A 15,486-nucleotide genomic window follows, 5' to 3' on the forward strand; every position below is an offset into this window, starting at 1 on the left:
CTTATTTAGCTTTTCTGAGTCCCCAGAGGCACCTACCAAGAAACTCCCTGAAGCTGAGTGCTTTTAAAAAGGCTCCATAATAGAAATTGTGATAAATGGGGGTTAAGAAAGTTATAAACGTGAACACATTAGAAGGAAACGTTCTTGTGTTACACGAGACCTCAAGCTCAGATGCGCGCAGCGTACTGTAATTTTGGTTCACAGCAGACGTGTAGACTCATATATTTGTCCATCGGCAGCAGCACAAAATTACAGGTCTCCTGTTTCTCGTGACTGTTTGGAGTATTTTATGGAGAAGTCTTTTAATGAGGGCTAAGAATTGCTGTCCTCTAAAATATTATTTTCTAGTGAGTCAGCATGGGTTCTTTGAGTCACTCCCATTTGCAGCTATTGACTCCAAAATGAATGGTTACAATTAAATAATCCCTAGTTATTTCTGTAGCCCACAACTGAGGAGTGTTTCCAATAAACAGAAAAGGTCCATATTTCAAATCTCTTGCAATAAATGACAGACATCTTTTACATATGAACATTACACCCCCATTGAAGGATACATTTTGACTAACCACTTTAACCTTCTTCACCAGCCAGAGAACAGGCTACCATGTGGCTGATTTTTATAGCTCACTAAATCTGGGAATTTTTTCAGTCCAATATTTGTGATTTGTTCTGTATTGTTTACTTTGATTGGTTTCTTAGTAGTTTTGGCAAAATCTCTCATTTTTGCCTGTTGATTTTTTTTAATTTTTTTTTTGTTTATTTTTTTTTTAAAGACAGCGCTATTTTGTTTGTTGCCATAGTGACAGATGCTGCTTATTAACATGACGCCTCTTACAAAATTTTTCATGGGAAACAGTGGTGATGCACAAGCTCAGCACACATGAATAATTCATGCAATTATAGGTCTACTTTGAGGGAAATGAATAACGTAATAATCAGCTACCTCTCCAATGAGCCCCTCATCTTGTATTGAAACTGCAGCTTCATGAAGCAGTTGAATGATATTGTGGACCACCACAAGAGCCACCTTTTTAACCTACCAGTAGAGAAATGCATGGTGGGAAATGACAGCTTTCAGATAAAGATAAAAATAAAGAAAAAAAAAAGAATTGCCAACTAAATAACTGATTGCAGTGTCATTCTCTCAGATGAAAAGAACAAAAGAAAAAAAAATCGGAAGTATAATTCTGGTTTTAGGTTCTCTGAGCTAAACTGCGTTTAAACTGCGTTTACCAGAAATACATGAAGCAAAAAGTACTGGTTGTCAAACAGCATCCTTGGAAGCGTAGAGGCAGTTCTCTCTTGTTCTCACTGATTCACTGCTCTTCTTTTTGGCTTTAACCTCCAAGCTTATTGTTGCACCGTCTCTTTCTGTTTTTCAAATTCTCACTATCTTTTCCAGCAATCTTAACTTTTAACACCGCTTCTCGTCTCTTATCAAGTCTCTATCTCACAATCCTAAACTTTCACATGATTTTTTTACAGTATTTGTTCTTCTGCTGGAACCCCTAATGCCTCCACTTCACCAGCAGCTCATTTCAGCTCTGTGCACCGCAGCCAAGGGTGCATGCCTATCTCTCATACTTGCTTTGCCCTCCTCCTGTTCACCAAAGTGCAGCTTACATTGTAATTATTTAACCAATAACAGCACAAAGGTCACATTCCAGCAGCTAGTCTCGTCCAGCCTCTTATTATATTGCTCTGAGTCCAAATGCTATCTTATCAGTTCAAAGGGGTATTAAGGAGGAATGATGAGCAAACATGGCTGTATCTTGTGGTTCACTTGTGGGTTTAGTTTAAAAGTAAGTTAGTTAAAAACAGTCAACAAACAAAAAAAAAATCTTGTAGCTCAAACCTTTTGCTTTTATAATAGAGCTACAAAACTAAACTGAATTTAAGTTAAATTGATTCTGATATTCTTAAAACGACAATGCGACACATTCATTTCAAATAATTTTAACCTCAATCCAACCCATTACAATGTTTAAGCACTACACCTATTTAAATTATGGCTAAATGCATTCTACAAAACATTGGGAATGTGTACAACAAAAAAAAAAAAAAAATCCTCTTATTTACTGCCACAAAAAAAAAATGACACCTAAAATTTGATAGCCACTGTAAACATCCTGTAGCTGGGCCAATGTGGTAAAACAAACAGAAAAAAGAAGGAGCATGAGGCAAAGATTCAACTAATAGAATCTATTCTTCCTTATGCTGGGTCTCAGTCATCACTCTCAAATGCTCCTGCTGTTTATCAAGCTAAATGACTAAATTACTTCTTACTTCCTTAATTTGTTAAACACGTTTGGCTACTTTAGGGCAAGTTTAAGCTGAATTTAGGAACATTAGGGTGCCAGTAAAACAGCGAGAGTGGCCTGTTTTTGCTCCCACACCTACAGATGATCTCTGTTAGTCTTTGTGCAGTATGCTATTTCATGTATCCTCAAATAAATTTACAATCCCTTTGTGGACAAACCACTTAACGCTCAGTTGCTCAGCTTGATATATGGGTAGATGGTTCCTACTACAGGCTGTGGGGGTGGAGGAGTTGTTATGCTAGAGTGGATACTGTAAAACACAAATACAGAAACAGAACAAAAAAAATCTGAATTTAGAGTTCCTTTGTGTCTTTTTTGATCTGATGGGTCTTACTACTTCAGAAATAATTCTTGTTCACACTCCAATCTGCGAGTAACCATCATGTTTCTAACCAGACAAAGGGAAAGAGAGGGAGAGAGACTGCGTTGTCTTCTGCCCTAAAAGGAGAACGCTGAAGCACCAGTTGGCAGTTGTCACTTGTAACTGAGGCTGAAACCACACAGTGTTCTCCATCTGAGGGGATGGGATTTAGAGATTGCCAGATTCGCTCTGCACTTTCCAGTACTCTGGCAACCCAAAGCAACCATCTAACAGAAATGTGGGAAGTGACTGACATTTCAGATTTTCCTTGGTTTTAACCTCCAACCACCCCTGACCTACCCGTCTCCCACCCCACTCCTTCATTAAATGTTTAGATGGATGATCTTTTTTCTGCTATGCTGACAGAAACTTGTTGTTCCTGACCTTCACTTGAGGTCAGTTCATACATCTTCACATACCAGGTCGAAAACGATGATCATTTTCCAACTCATGAAGCGCACCAATGCACAATATCGACCCGAGAATACCATTTGAAAAGGTCACAGTTTGAGTCACTGTATGTACAAGCCTCATTGATTTTGACAGCGCTTTCTAGGTGAAGTGACTATATCATTTTAACTCTTGTAAACCCGTCACTTGTCACTGTAACTCGACGGTGCCAGGCAGAACAGACGAATCACCAACATGTTTTTCTGGATGAGAGGCAATAAATGACCTGAGTCATACAAAAAAAATCTGTCAAGGTTTTCAACTCAATTTTCTTAATGAGCCTCAGAGCAAAACTCATAAGCTGACGACTGATTAGAAAGCTCACCATTTCCTGATATCCAATTATTCTGAACCTTAAAATTCCAGTGAGGTCACCCTTCATGGAAAATATGCTTAATCTACAGTGTGTCACATGAACACAACTCACAGATGCCACACAGCTAGCTGGCTAATAGTAAGCTACTATTCAGCTGGTACAACAGCTGTGTACATAGTGTTTCTTCAAAGATTCGCTTTCTTTTCTTTTCTGCAATGTTTTGCGGCGCTAAATATAACCATTCCCTCAACTGAAAGAGTGTGATTACAGGTCAATTTATGGTTTAAACACACCAGTTTTCCGGTGAGGGTAGTCTCATGTTTCCATACCTGCTGATGCTGAGCGTAAGCTGCTGAGTGCAGGTTTTGATCTTGTTCTGAGCCTCCATGTGAGTCATGTGTTCTGTCGCGTCACCGTTGATAGCCAGAATGGTGTCGCCTGGACACAGGTCACCTTGGGCTGCCTTGCTGCCAGGTGTCACCTAACAATATTCACACATACCAGATATGCACAGACACACACAACAATCCAAGCACACCCAAGAAAAGAAAAGAGAAAATAAAGAGCCATTATAAGTGGTTTCAAAATGTTGGTGAGAAAAAGAAAAAGAGAATTAGCCTGGGAGCGTCAACACAGAGAAGCCCGTCTTTGATTTATGTCACAGCACCTGGGGCAGCACTCCAGGTTTACACTGTCAAAAGCCTTCAACAATGACACAGGTGAATCGTCTTCTCACTTTTAAAGGTGGTGAAATACCTGGAAGGAAGGGTAACACTTTATATACCCGGTCTTTTCAAATTCAGTAAATCCATATCAGGGGTTTTCATCAGAAAAGTTGCTAAGCCGTGTGTGTGGGTTGGGGGAATTTAATGAACTCCAGTTATGTAGCACCATCCATGCAATATAACCATCTATGTGCACAAGATGAAACAAATGGCTAAGAGTATTTGATTTGGTTCTTTATTCCCCCTTTTTTCATATGTGTAGAATGGTTAAACAGCAGGCCAATAAGCAGATAATTCGGTGTATGCTACATTAACTAACCTAATGGTTGTAGCTTTTGCCACAAAAAAAAGAAAAAAAAAAAGAAAGAAATTTCCAATACCTCACTGAGGCTATGCATGTGTAATTTTATAATCAGCTCAAGTTGAAACAGTGATGTTTCAAGTCTGGGGAGTATGTTACTTTTGAACCAGGCATGCACATGAACCTTGAACAACAATGTATCTGTGTAATGTTAGACTCGTTTCCAGGCATCTGTGCAATAAGTTCTTTATATAATTAATGCATTTCCTTTTGTCTTTTTTATTTCTGCACAGCATGTCCCCACCTCTTTAATGTGGATTTTCTTTCAAGAGTTAGAGAGAGCAGGTTCTTCTCTGTGATCTCTCTTTCCGAAAAACTCTCCTGGCCAGTGGATATTTGAGCCCCAACGGAGAGTAAGGGGGAGGGCAGTCACATGTGATATCAATTTTGCGTTATTACACATACACAAACATGTGCCTCTGACTGATCATATGGTTTTGTCTGACATTAATAAGAAGAAACTGCAGCTTATTTCCTCCGCAGTAAAACAAGTCGCTGTCATCTGGCAGGCTGCAGAGCAAAAAAAAAAGTCTTTTATAGCAAAAATCATGATGCAAAGTGAACAGTTGTCATCATGTCTCTAGTCTTTTTTGCATGTGTAATGTGCTGTGAACAGTGACCTGCATGGCTATTAGTTTGTCTGTATTTTCCCAGCCATTAAATGTGAGATTCCTGCAGCTCGATGATGATTTGTATAGTTGCACCATTTTGGGGGGAATATTAAGCAATAATATGTTACATTTTTATATCATCTGGAATTGCTTTTTCCAGTTGGTCACAAGGGCTGTACTCAACCAAGCAAAATCTTGGTTGACTGAAATCATTATTTCTCTTAAACCAAAAGATTGGTCCCTGGAGGGGGTGGAGAAATGGTCTGTTTCCTCTAAATTAACTAAAAGCAAAAAGCTACAGTGCATGACTGCACACTAGCCTGCTAGCCCTATTATCCTAAAGAAATTATGAGGCAACCTAAAAAGCAGAAACCTGCTTTTCATTTATCAGGATAAGAAGATAAGGAAACTGATGGTTTTGGAGAGCATCCTGTTATTACTCCTGTACATCAAGGGTCTGTGACTTTTCTTTGTTTCATCATGCGAGCTGGTAAGTGCATCACTCTTTGAGCTCATTCATCTTCATACCAGACTACTCTCTGCCGAACTCCACACCCTCTTATAATGTCTACTGCAATGACAGCTAAACCTTAAGATATACTGTCTCTGGAGGCTGAAAAACCATGATCTAACACATTTTCACAAGCACTTTTCAGTAATCTAATTAAAGCTAAATAAAGATATGATTGGTTGAAAGTCTGGAAAAATAAACAGAATCCAAAGAGAGTTGCATGTAAAAGAGAAGCAGACTCACTAACTGGGAGGAGCCTTTCAAGAGCAAAGGCATACAAGTTCACGCTCCACGAAGCACTAATAGCTGAGTCGTGTGGTTCAAATGTGGAATTCCTAATTTACAGCCTCTGACCGCCCAATGTCCCTGACTCAGTTCCGGTAAACTGTGGGGAGTATGAGTAGGTTTGTGTGTTTCGGTGAGTCCCTGGGAAATGCAAACCCACCTAAGCTTGCACTGTTTATAAGCTGCTTCTTGTAGAAGCCTGGCATAAACAACTGAGCAAGTGTAATCTAAGTTCTGTAAATTCAAGATAGATCCTTTCAAAGGAGCAGAGGCACAAACAAAGCTTTTCTTGGAGTTGGAAACATAGTGGATTCTTGTTTGTCAGTGCCTGTTTTCACAGACACTAACTGGAGGTTATAGTTTGCCCCTGTCATTTAGCACAACCTCCCCTGTGAGAATGCATGTCAGATGTCTGTGTGTGTCTTTGCTTTATGTCTGGATTGTGTCAAAGTGGAATGAAGGACATGCAATAGCAACAGAGTAACATCACCTCAGCGTCAGGCCATGCAGCATAGCGAATTATTCCAATACATTTACTAGTACACCTAAAAACAAATACATATAGTAGTATGCCAAGCACCACAATAGCATGACTATGGAGTGACTAACAGAAAAAGATTCCCATCTGCAAGGAAATGTAAGGATGATGTAGAGCTACACAGTTCACGCATACGCACAATGTGCTATATTAACTCTGTGTGTGATGTAATTACTTAGATCTACAGAGCGTTAAAGTTTACACGATTGCGAAACAGCTTTTAAATAACAAATGGATATTTTGTTTATCTATGTCATATCATTGTGGTCTTTTTACTCACAAGAGCATACCACAAGTTAGGTGATCCATTTCCTATTGCTTCATATGTTGGCAAAAATAACAATAAAAAAATGTAACTCAAGGATGAAAAGCATCAATCTCCTCAAAAATGATGTGACTAAATTTGTTGTCAACAATGAAACGGGGTTTCCTGTACAATCTGGAGGGGGAGAAAAGACATCATTTAAACAAAATGACCTGACTTAGAGGCTTTATATCATTTGGTGTGAATTCAAATCTAACTTTCACCCAGTAAACCTACTTTCCTGTCCCACAGATATCTAAGGATTTAATTAAAAACAACAGCAATCGTGTTGTTTTTCTGGCTGCTAGAGTTTAGTTTCCGTAGATTATGCTAAATGTATCAATTAACTGTCATATAGGCTTTAGAAAGTTGGGTGAAGCCATTAGGAAGTGGAGTGTGTGACATATGGATCAAATGCAGGATATTCACCCAGGAGACTGAGGTTTATATTGCAAGTGAGACCAAAAATCAGTGTTGACATAACATGATCAGGACTTCTTTTTTATTATAATTTTTCCTTTTCTTTCACAGGTTTGTAACTTACAGGCAACAAAACCACTTGGTTACATTTAGAAAGAAACCATAACACTAACCAACTGTTAGAACCTTTCTGGTAGAGAATAATGTCACAGTCACATGAGTTATCTACAATGCTATCATCCTTAAAGGGGAAAGCTGAGCTAAGAAAAAAACTGTTATGACCTCAATGGATTACTTTGACATATGTTGCTGCAATGAGGCTAGTGCTAAAACCAAGTCTACAAAAATCTGCATTATCTTAACAAAACCCTTCCTGCGTGGGGCTGTTAATGATGCATGGTTACCCACTACCAATGTTCCCTCTAATTTTTCATGCGTCTGAGCAAACACACAAACTCCCTGAGCGATCCCTTGGACCACTGTGAGCGACATCAGACGTGTGCACTGTGGTCACGCCAGCATCTAATACATCCAAGTTACATGGTTTATTAAAATAATCAAATTACAGCATTTACATTTATGTTAGACTACTTTTAATTAACTGCTTTAGCCCACTTACAATGAAAATCTTTAAAAAAATCTTGTTCATGACCTGTGTAGTATGTTAACACTTGAGTAGAGTCTGCGTCTTGCAAAATACAGTATATAATGACCAATGTTGGGCAATTAATTATATAGTTACTTCTTCAAAAAAGTAACTGAGTTTGGCAAACAAAATTTTTGCAGCTATTTTTTTTTTTTTTTTTTAAATGCTGCCAAGGTTTAAATAAACATTTCAAACTATTTACAGAACAATCAGCTGTTCTGCATCAAATTGATGCCACACAAATTATTTGTGCCACTCCAAAAAAAATTTCTGTCCACTATGAGATAAAGGAGAACAACAGCCTGATACCTGCAGGCCTGACAACAGGAGATGTATCACTCCTGTAACACCTGTAACATTCAGCAGTCGCCTCATTGTTCTGACACACACAACAAAACTACACTACACACTAACTACACAAGATTTGCGCTAAACGTCTCAAATCTCTCACATCTCAAAACACCGCCGTCACTCCTAAAACTTCCCCCCGTTTCTTAACAACTAGATGCCACGTTGCCATATCATTTTTTGATTGGTCGACATGGTACTTTTTTGGACGAATAGGAAAGGGAGAGGGGGGTGGAGTTTGTTTTTGCTCACAGGCTTTCGAGCCTTTTTTCTTATAAAACGCTGTTTTTACCGTTTATTCCCGCAGTAAATATAAACAACGACAGCAGAAGAAAACCAAACATTGCATTTTTTTTTTTTATCACAACTCTGGTTTTACGTGGCCAATCAACACAATTTAAAAACTGGTATAAAGTCCACACTTTTTCCGTCAGTTGTTCCGTCTGTCCTGCTCACATCTCCGATGGTTGTACACGTTGTCATTAACGTGGCTTCACTCCACATCAGCCACGCCGCTTTGCTAGCTAAAACACTGGTGTCGGCACATAAGGACGCTGTCATAGCCTGTCAACGACGTTGATTAGCTGCGTATACGAATGTGAATCGCATCATTGGCTGGACTATGGGATAAAGTGGCATCGTTCTAATCCCATACTGGAGCAGCCAGTCACTTACTGACTAACACTGCAAAACAGAATTGTTAAAGTATTAATTTTAATTTCAATGCAGGTTAGATTTTTTTTCTTTTGTGCGCAACACAGACTTTGTGCGCAGAGAACGTGCCAGCAGTGCGCAATTGCGCACGTGCGCAGCTTAGAGGGAACATTGCCCACTACCCAGGTAGTGAGTGAACTGGAAATACATCAAATTGCTATTTGATTGAATCACAATCAAGTCATCGTATTTTTTTTCCTCAGTATGTTTTTATTTATCATCTGTAAAGAAGAACTTAGATTTAACCTAAAAAGAGTGGTACGATATATGTCAAGTAGAGAGAAACCTGGCACTTGTTATTGCGGCAAGGTCACTTAAGGTGTTCAAGCATAAGACAGGCAGTCATGATGGCAGGGAAGCATCAACAGTGCATAAAGAAACTTTAGCAACTGGTTATTAGGCAATCCAAACATTCATCCCCATTCCCGTAAGAAGCTACTCCACAAACAGTGACACAGTTAAATGCTAACAGATACAGCGGTTAGCAAATGACAGCCTCATGTCACACAGAGTCATCATGTGGCACGCTGAGGTTTGGTGAGTATGCTGGAGTGCGGTTTCGCTGTGGACGTGTACTCGAGAGAAGCAACGAGGCTGAGAACACAGGAAAGAAAAGAGTAAATGTGTAAATGTTTGATTATGTGTGTTTGCACATTACGCGCTGCATGTGCTGCATCAAAACTCATTCAAGTGTGGCATCATCTTCACGATGAAGTAATCTGACAGGTTATACGTTATTTTTGTATTTTGTTTTCTCAAGGTAACACAGGGACTTTAAAATGTCCTTTGGTGTTTGTCTTAGTTCCTGAAAAGTTCCTATTTGCTCTGCAGTGATACTTAAAGCTGCAGTACGCAAAACTGTTTGGAGTGAGTGGGTGTCACAAATAATACCCTTTTATCATATTCTCATTCAAGTTCAGTCTTTGGAAAACTTACTTGGGCCAATCACAAGTCTTTTCAGACCAGGTAGTAGAATAAAGAAGTAGAATAAAGATTCACAGATAATAAGGAGTGGTGGCCTACAGGAACCTACAGGATTACTGATCAGAGAGCTAGTACACAGACAATAGTTTACATAAGACTGCGTATTGTTCCACCAACTTCTAAAAAGCTGTGTAATTAAGATGTGACTCACAATGAATTACAGCTATTTAAAAACTGCTAAAGCAACAGTTGTTTATTCTGGGAAGTTTCAACCAGAGCTTTCTATCTAAATGTCTCCTCACCTGCAAATCACAAGATCGACACTTAAATGAGAAGAGCCTGTCATTTTCAGATGTTGTACTCGTGTATAAAGTCCACAGAGAGACTTTGAGCTGGGTGGGAGCGCCGAGTTGCACATCTTAGCAACAGAGAGAATAATTTTCTGGCAATGTCTCAGGCCTTTGTTTTCTTGTTGGACCTGAGATAAGAACCATGGTTATGACCTTGAAAACCCAATACATCGCCTGGAGTGTGAGGCTCCAACTGGTTTGTGTTATTCACGCTCAAACAAAGAGGCTCAATCTGCCAAGACCAATAAGCAACACTGAAGTTGATGATTAAAGATGCAAGGTCAGACATAAATGAGAACCCAAGTAAATGGGAGTGCCCTGTTGAAGTAATTACAGTTGCATTCAAGTGCATCTAGAATGGCAGAGATGTTCCAGTCAATCTGATTTGTAATCAGATTAGCAGAATAACTGACTGTTTTGTCTTCTGTTTTTTTTGCACATGTGCTGTGCTTTCCCTGAAATTTCCTTTCACCATGTGATGCTTGAACATGTTGTACAAGATCATGAGGCCACCAGAAGATTCTTTTGCAAGTTTCGCAGCAAATACACTGAAACAAACATGTTTTCTGAGAATATGAGCAGTCGCCCAATTCTTTCCCCCTAGAGAACACTTGAAGTCTAACTGCAGCATGGATATCATAATAACAACAATCACTGAAATCCACTTTCATACATCAGATAACCAGATGAACAGGAAAAACTTAGAAACCACCCAAGGACTTTCATTGTTCCCTCTGCCCTGTACTGTTTCAAGAGCTCAGCAGCTTCACTGACAACAGGAAGTTCTTCAAGGGTACCCATCTGTTATATTTTGCTCAGTTTGTTGTGGAAATGCAGCATCTGTAATTCTAGCCTAGAGAGAAAAAAAGGCTCCCAGACAGCAACTTGAAGCTGATTATTATACACAGCAGTGTCTGAGAAATAACCCATGTGGCTGTAGGTTGAATGTCCTGTCTCTGCTATATGACAGATGCACAGTGAAAGTTCAGAGGGTGCAAATGGTGTTGAGATTCTGTGATATATACCTGCAATGCACCGAAATTTCATTTGCTCTTAATTCATTTTCAGTAATTCCAGTGTCCTAATACAAGCAGAATAACAATTGTGGGATGACATGACTTGGTTGAGTCATTTAGTCCACTGAGACTAAAGATGTACTCGATCATATTCCATGAAAAACAGCTGACTAAAGGATTGTGATAGTGTTGCAGAACGTGAGCAATGACGCATGGTATAACTGATTTTCTCTTTGTGCTCCTTATCTTGTAAAGTCCTGCAAACACCAGCCACAAAGACAGAAAGTGACTAGCTGCAGTTCATATTAGTTTTCCTGCGAGTGGACTATGATTTAACACCAACTCTAACCCATCTTTGACAGTCAGAATATGTCATTTTTATTGGTATTATAATCTTATCCCAGTCAGGAACAAATAATGATCACAAACTTTGCCTTTTTCCAAAAATAGAGTTTAAGGCTGGATTAGGGTTATGGTTGCCTAACTTTAACCTATAAAGGCTTAGACATTAGAAGATTAAAGAGTCTTAACTTGGAGATCTGTATTTTTGTGACAACTAAAAGAAGAATTTGATGTGTGAATAACTGGCCTTTACATTCATAAACAAAAACTAAATCCCTACTGTGACTTGTCTGAAAAACTTCATCTTGCAGAGGCCATGCAGCAGGTTGAGCAAAAAAGAAGGAACGCAGAGACACTGTGCACTGCTTGGATCATTATTCACCCAACGCTCGGTTGTGAATTCCTGTCCAGGAAGGTGACTGTTTTCCAGCTGGCAAATCTGACAAGTGTCCTGCATCACCTTCTGTCTGGAAGTAACTTTAACAAAATGGCTAATATCACAGCTTTCACATTCAACATGTTCTCTTTAAATGCTTCTACAGAGATATCAAGGAATGTTTTTTCAGCTATTTAATGTCTCTCATCCACACCAAGCCATTTGACAACCAGACCCACCATGCCTACACATGCCATCTGGGCAAATGTTTCTAGAGTCAAATAAACATATCCCATTAACGAGCTGAAGTCCTAACGTGCTGGCAGGGGACTAATCAGCTTATCCAGGAAGATTATCACCTTACGCAAAGACCCAGCTGCTGCCATCATAACTTGCTTTCTGGTATTTACAACTTTCAGTGTGCAGGTGTTGCATGACATTCACTTTTATACTTGCTGAAAGACATTAGATGAGGGGAGGGCTGTGTAAAGTAATCTAACGCTCAAAAACTCCTAATATTTAGTTCTCATCTTCGGCCTTCTCTTCTTTTCTTGGATAAGCCAACATACTAAGAACTATCTGAATAGTCCAGCCTGTGTAATGCTTACATGGTGCTTAAATACCCTCTGAGGAGGCATTCTAGTTACTGTACTACATGAAGTATCTTTCTCTGACACACACAAACATGCTCTTCCTCTATAACTCTTTCTGCGTCACCATTCAGTGCATTCAAACTGCTGTCTTGGGCATGCACCGTACAGCAAGAATGCAACAAGTATGTGATGAACTGCAGGTTTACGAGATACTCCTGCACTTCAGCAACAATAAATCACTTCACACACTTCCGCACCAGAGAATCAGTGTCACATATTTTCTGGTTTTTACATCACTCTGAATTTGAAGGATCAAGTTCTGTTATTAAAACACTTTTTTTTTTCTTATGTTTAAAGCCAGTGTCAATTGGACATTGAAGGAGTTTGTAATGACCGGCAAGAAGCAAATAAAGGTCTTTAAGTGGCAGTGTAATGACGAGACTTTCAGCCAAATCACTTTGTATTTAGGCCTCTGATATTACATATTTGGCTAAATATGCTTACATCTCAGCAGCTGCTTCCTTGTCTAAATATCAAGCCAAGTTTTTGGAGTTACTCAAAAATCCCCTATTGCTGTTGCTGCAGCTCTTCCATGTGAGCACAGTTTTTTATTGCCATCTCTTTCTGTAAAATATAACCTGCAATTAATTTTACTGATGCCATCACCGCAGAGTTATGAAACTCTTTCACAATGCATGCCATGCTTTTAACACTGGCACCCACATATACACGCACAGATTAATCTGGTGAGAAATTGTGTGATTAATTACCCTGAAACCACAACTTGCTTGCTGAACAAATTATTTAAGAAGTTAGGCATGCATCGGAAAGCCTGAGTTGCCATTGAAATATTCTAAACAACTCAAGGAGGTTGCAACAGGCTTGTTAACTCTCATTCTTCCCAAAACAATTATTGCCTTGGCCACTACACTAGTTTGAAAAGAGACAAAGAGACAGTAAACTTGATGATTCCTGAAGATATTATATATTTGATATATAGGCTGATATCATGATTGATGTCTATTTTTTGTTTAAGCTGCAGAGTTCAACTACCTTTTAAGGTTGTTTGCAGAGTCAAAAGCGTCAAGTTAGCAAGTAAACCTCTCGAGTGTGTTTTACGACACCCTCTGAGTCGAAGCATGCCACATCATTGTATTACAACTTTTTTTTAAAAAACATAATATTTTATTAGGTTTAAAAAGAGCGCTTTGGGTCACCTTCGGGAGTTCATCTTCTTCTCTCAAAGTTGTTTATCAGCCGTCATAAATCTAAAAGGTGAACCTCTTGTCTGAGGTGCTGCAGGTCTGTAGTTAAAGGGTAGTTTTAGGCCTGGTGGTACAGCTGAGCACAACACCTGGAATCCCTCAGCAACACCAATGAGCTCTGATGAAAAACAAATGTCAGCGCCTCCCCTCCGTCCCTTCTGTAAGGCCTGCAGCAGGACCGGGCTGTGTTTATCCTGGCCGAGAAGAACCTTTGGCTACTGCCAGATCAAACTGCCAGCGCACTGACTCCTGACCCATATTGTGAAGGTCAGGAAAGTTCAGGAGGTTTTGTGATTACTATCAACAATACATCTACTGGTTCTGGTACTACCATAAATAATATTAATAGTGATTAATTAAGATTTATTAATATAGTGTAATATTATATATTTTAAAACTAACACAAATGCCATTTCTTTAAAAAAAAAAATAGGTTAATAAAAGAAAAAAAAAAAACTAAAACCAGTTGAGTTGTTGCCAGGTTATCCGAATGTAGAATAGTTTATAATTATTTATAAGTATTAAGTATTTAAGTCACAGAGTTTATATTACTATGAAGGATAGGTTCACTAGCATTAGTTATCCTTAGTTTCATTCAAATTATAAAACACTTTTTCTACACTATATAAATATATCCCTGTGTTGTGTCGTTCTGTTTATGTTGAGACTGATGATTTTGAACGTCGATAAGTGTTGTTCGGCCAACTGCAATGACTCACTAAACCGTACTGGCAATTTCAGCTGCCAGAAATTAGACGCCCCCATCTGTCTGCTTTGAGAGTAAAGCTCCCGTTTATACACTGGCGTTAGGGCTAGCAGACCTCTGAGACCTGTTAAGATTAATTCATTGAGCAACTTCCAACCTGACTCAGTTTATATATATATATTAATTAATTTATTTATTTATTTTCCTACTTCACTTAAAGCAGCCAAATATCCCCTGTCTGTTCCCACAGCTCAATGAATGGATAAACACGCAGACGCAAGAGACGACAAAATTACTACCTACCCTGGAGACAGTTAACGGGGTGCTGAAATCCCGTCCTCCAACCAGCCGAAAACCCCACGGTGAGGGTCCCTTGAGTGTCACGGTCTGGGTCATGATTGCCAAAAAGACTGTGAGAGAATATCAGATAAATGACAGGCAGGCTGAGACGGGGAAGTGTCCGTGGTCCCTCGATATACGGATGAAAACAGGGAACGTGAACTAGCCACAGTCCTATGCCTAGCTGCTAGGCAACGCTGCCCCGGCTCTGAAAACTTTCCTCCTCGCTTGATTCAGGTTTAAATAACAAAGCCGCTTCTGACGTAGGACGACGGGCTGCCGTGCCCGCCTTCGCCCGGTCCATAGCAGAGAGAGTGGGAGGGGACGATGCTGGGTGTCGTGGCTGCTGCGTGTGGAGACTTCCAGTGGTGATATGTCACATACGAGGCAGTGTTTGTGCAAATGTTAATGGAGTGAATATAGTGTGCATGCCATTATCAGCTAAATGTGTTTGACTTGTCATTCATTCACTTCTACTCGCTCTACCTCAATGAAAGTAACAAAAGGTAAGTCTTTATTCATCTGCCACTTTCTGTTCTCAACTGCTTCTTTAGTAGGGACTCTTTTCCATTTGTATGAGTTACAGTTATACATGCCATTCTTAGTACACTAGTTTAAGGCATAATTTGTTGGACAAAGACACATTTTGTATTGCCTCTGTATC

General features: G+C 39.4%; 1 protein-coding gene across 1 annotated transcript in view; it reads right to left on the minus strand.

Annotated features, from left to right (window-relative positions):
* Window positions 1-15,063, minus strand: part of pdlim4 (PDZ and LIM domain 4) — a 45,059-nt gene extending 29,996 nt beyond the window's left edge. The window contains exons 1-2 of the mRNA XM_005949228.1: window positions 14,787-15,063; window positions 3,778-3,929 (exon numbers count right to left, since the gene is read on the minus strand). Coding sequence (XP_005949290.1) covers window positions 3,778-3,929; window positions 14,787-14,879 — 245 coding nt within the window. The 5' untranslated portion in view covers window positions 14,880-15,063. The remainder of the gene's footprint in view (window positions 1-3,777; window positions 3,930-14,786) is intronic.
* Between the last annotated feature and the right edge of the window lie 423 nt (window positions 15,064-15,486).

The sequence above is a fragment of the Haplochromis burtoni genome, unplaced genomic scaffold (genome assembly GCF_018398535.1).
Source record: "Haplochromis burtoni strain Fernald_Lab_line unplaced genomic scaffold, NCSU_Asbu1 Contig_247, whole genome shotgun sequence".
Taxonomy (NCBI): domain Eukaryota; kingdom Metazoa; phylum Chordata; class Actinopteri; order Cichliformes; family Cichlidae; genus Haplochromis; species Haplochromis burtoni.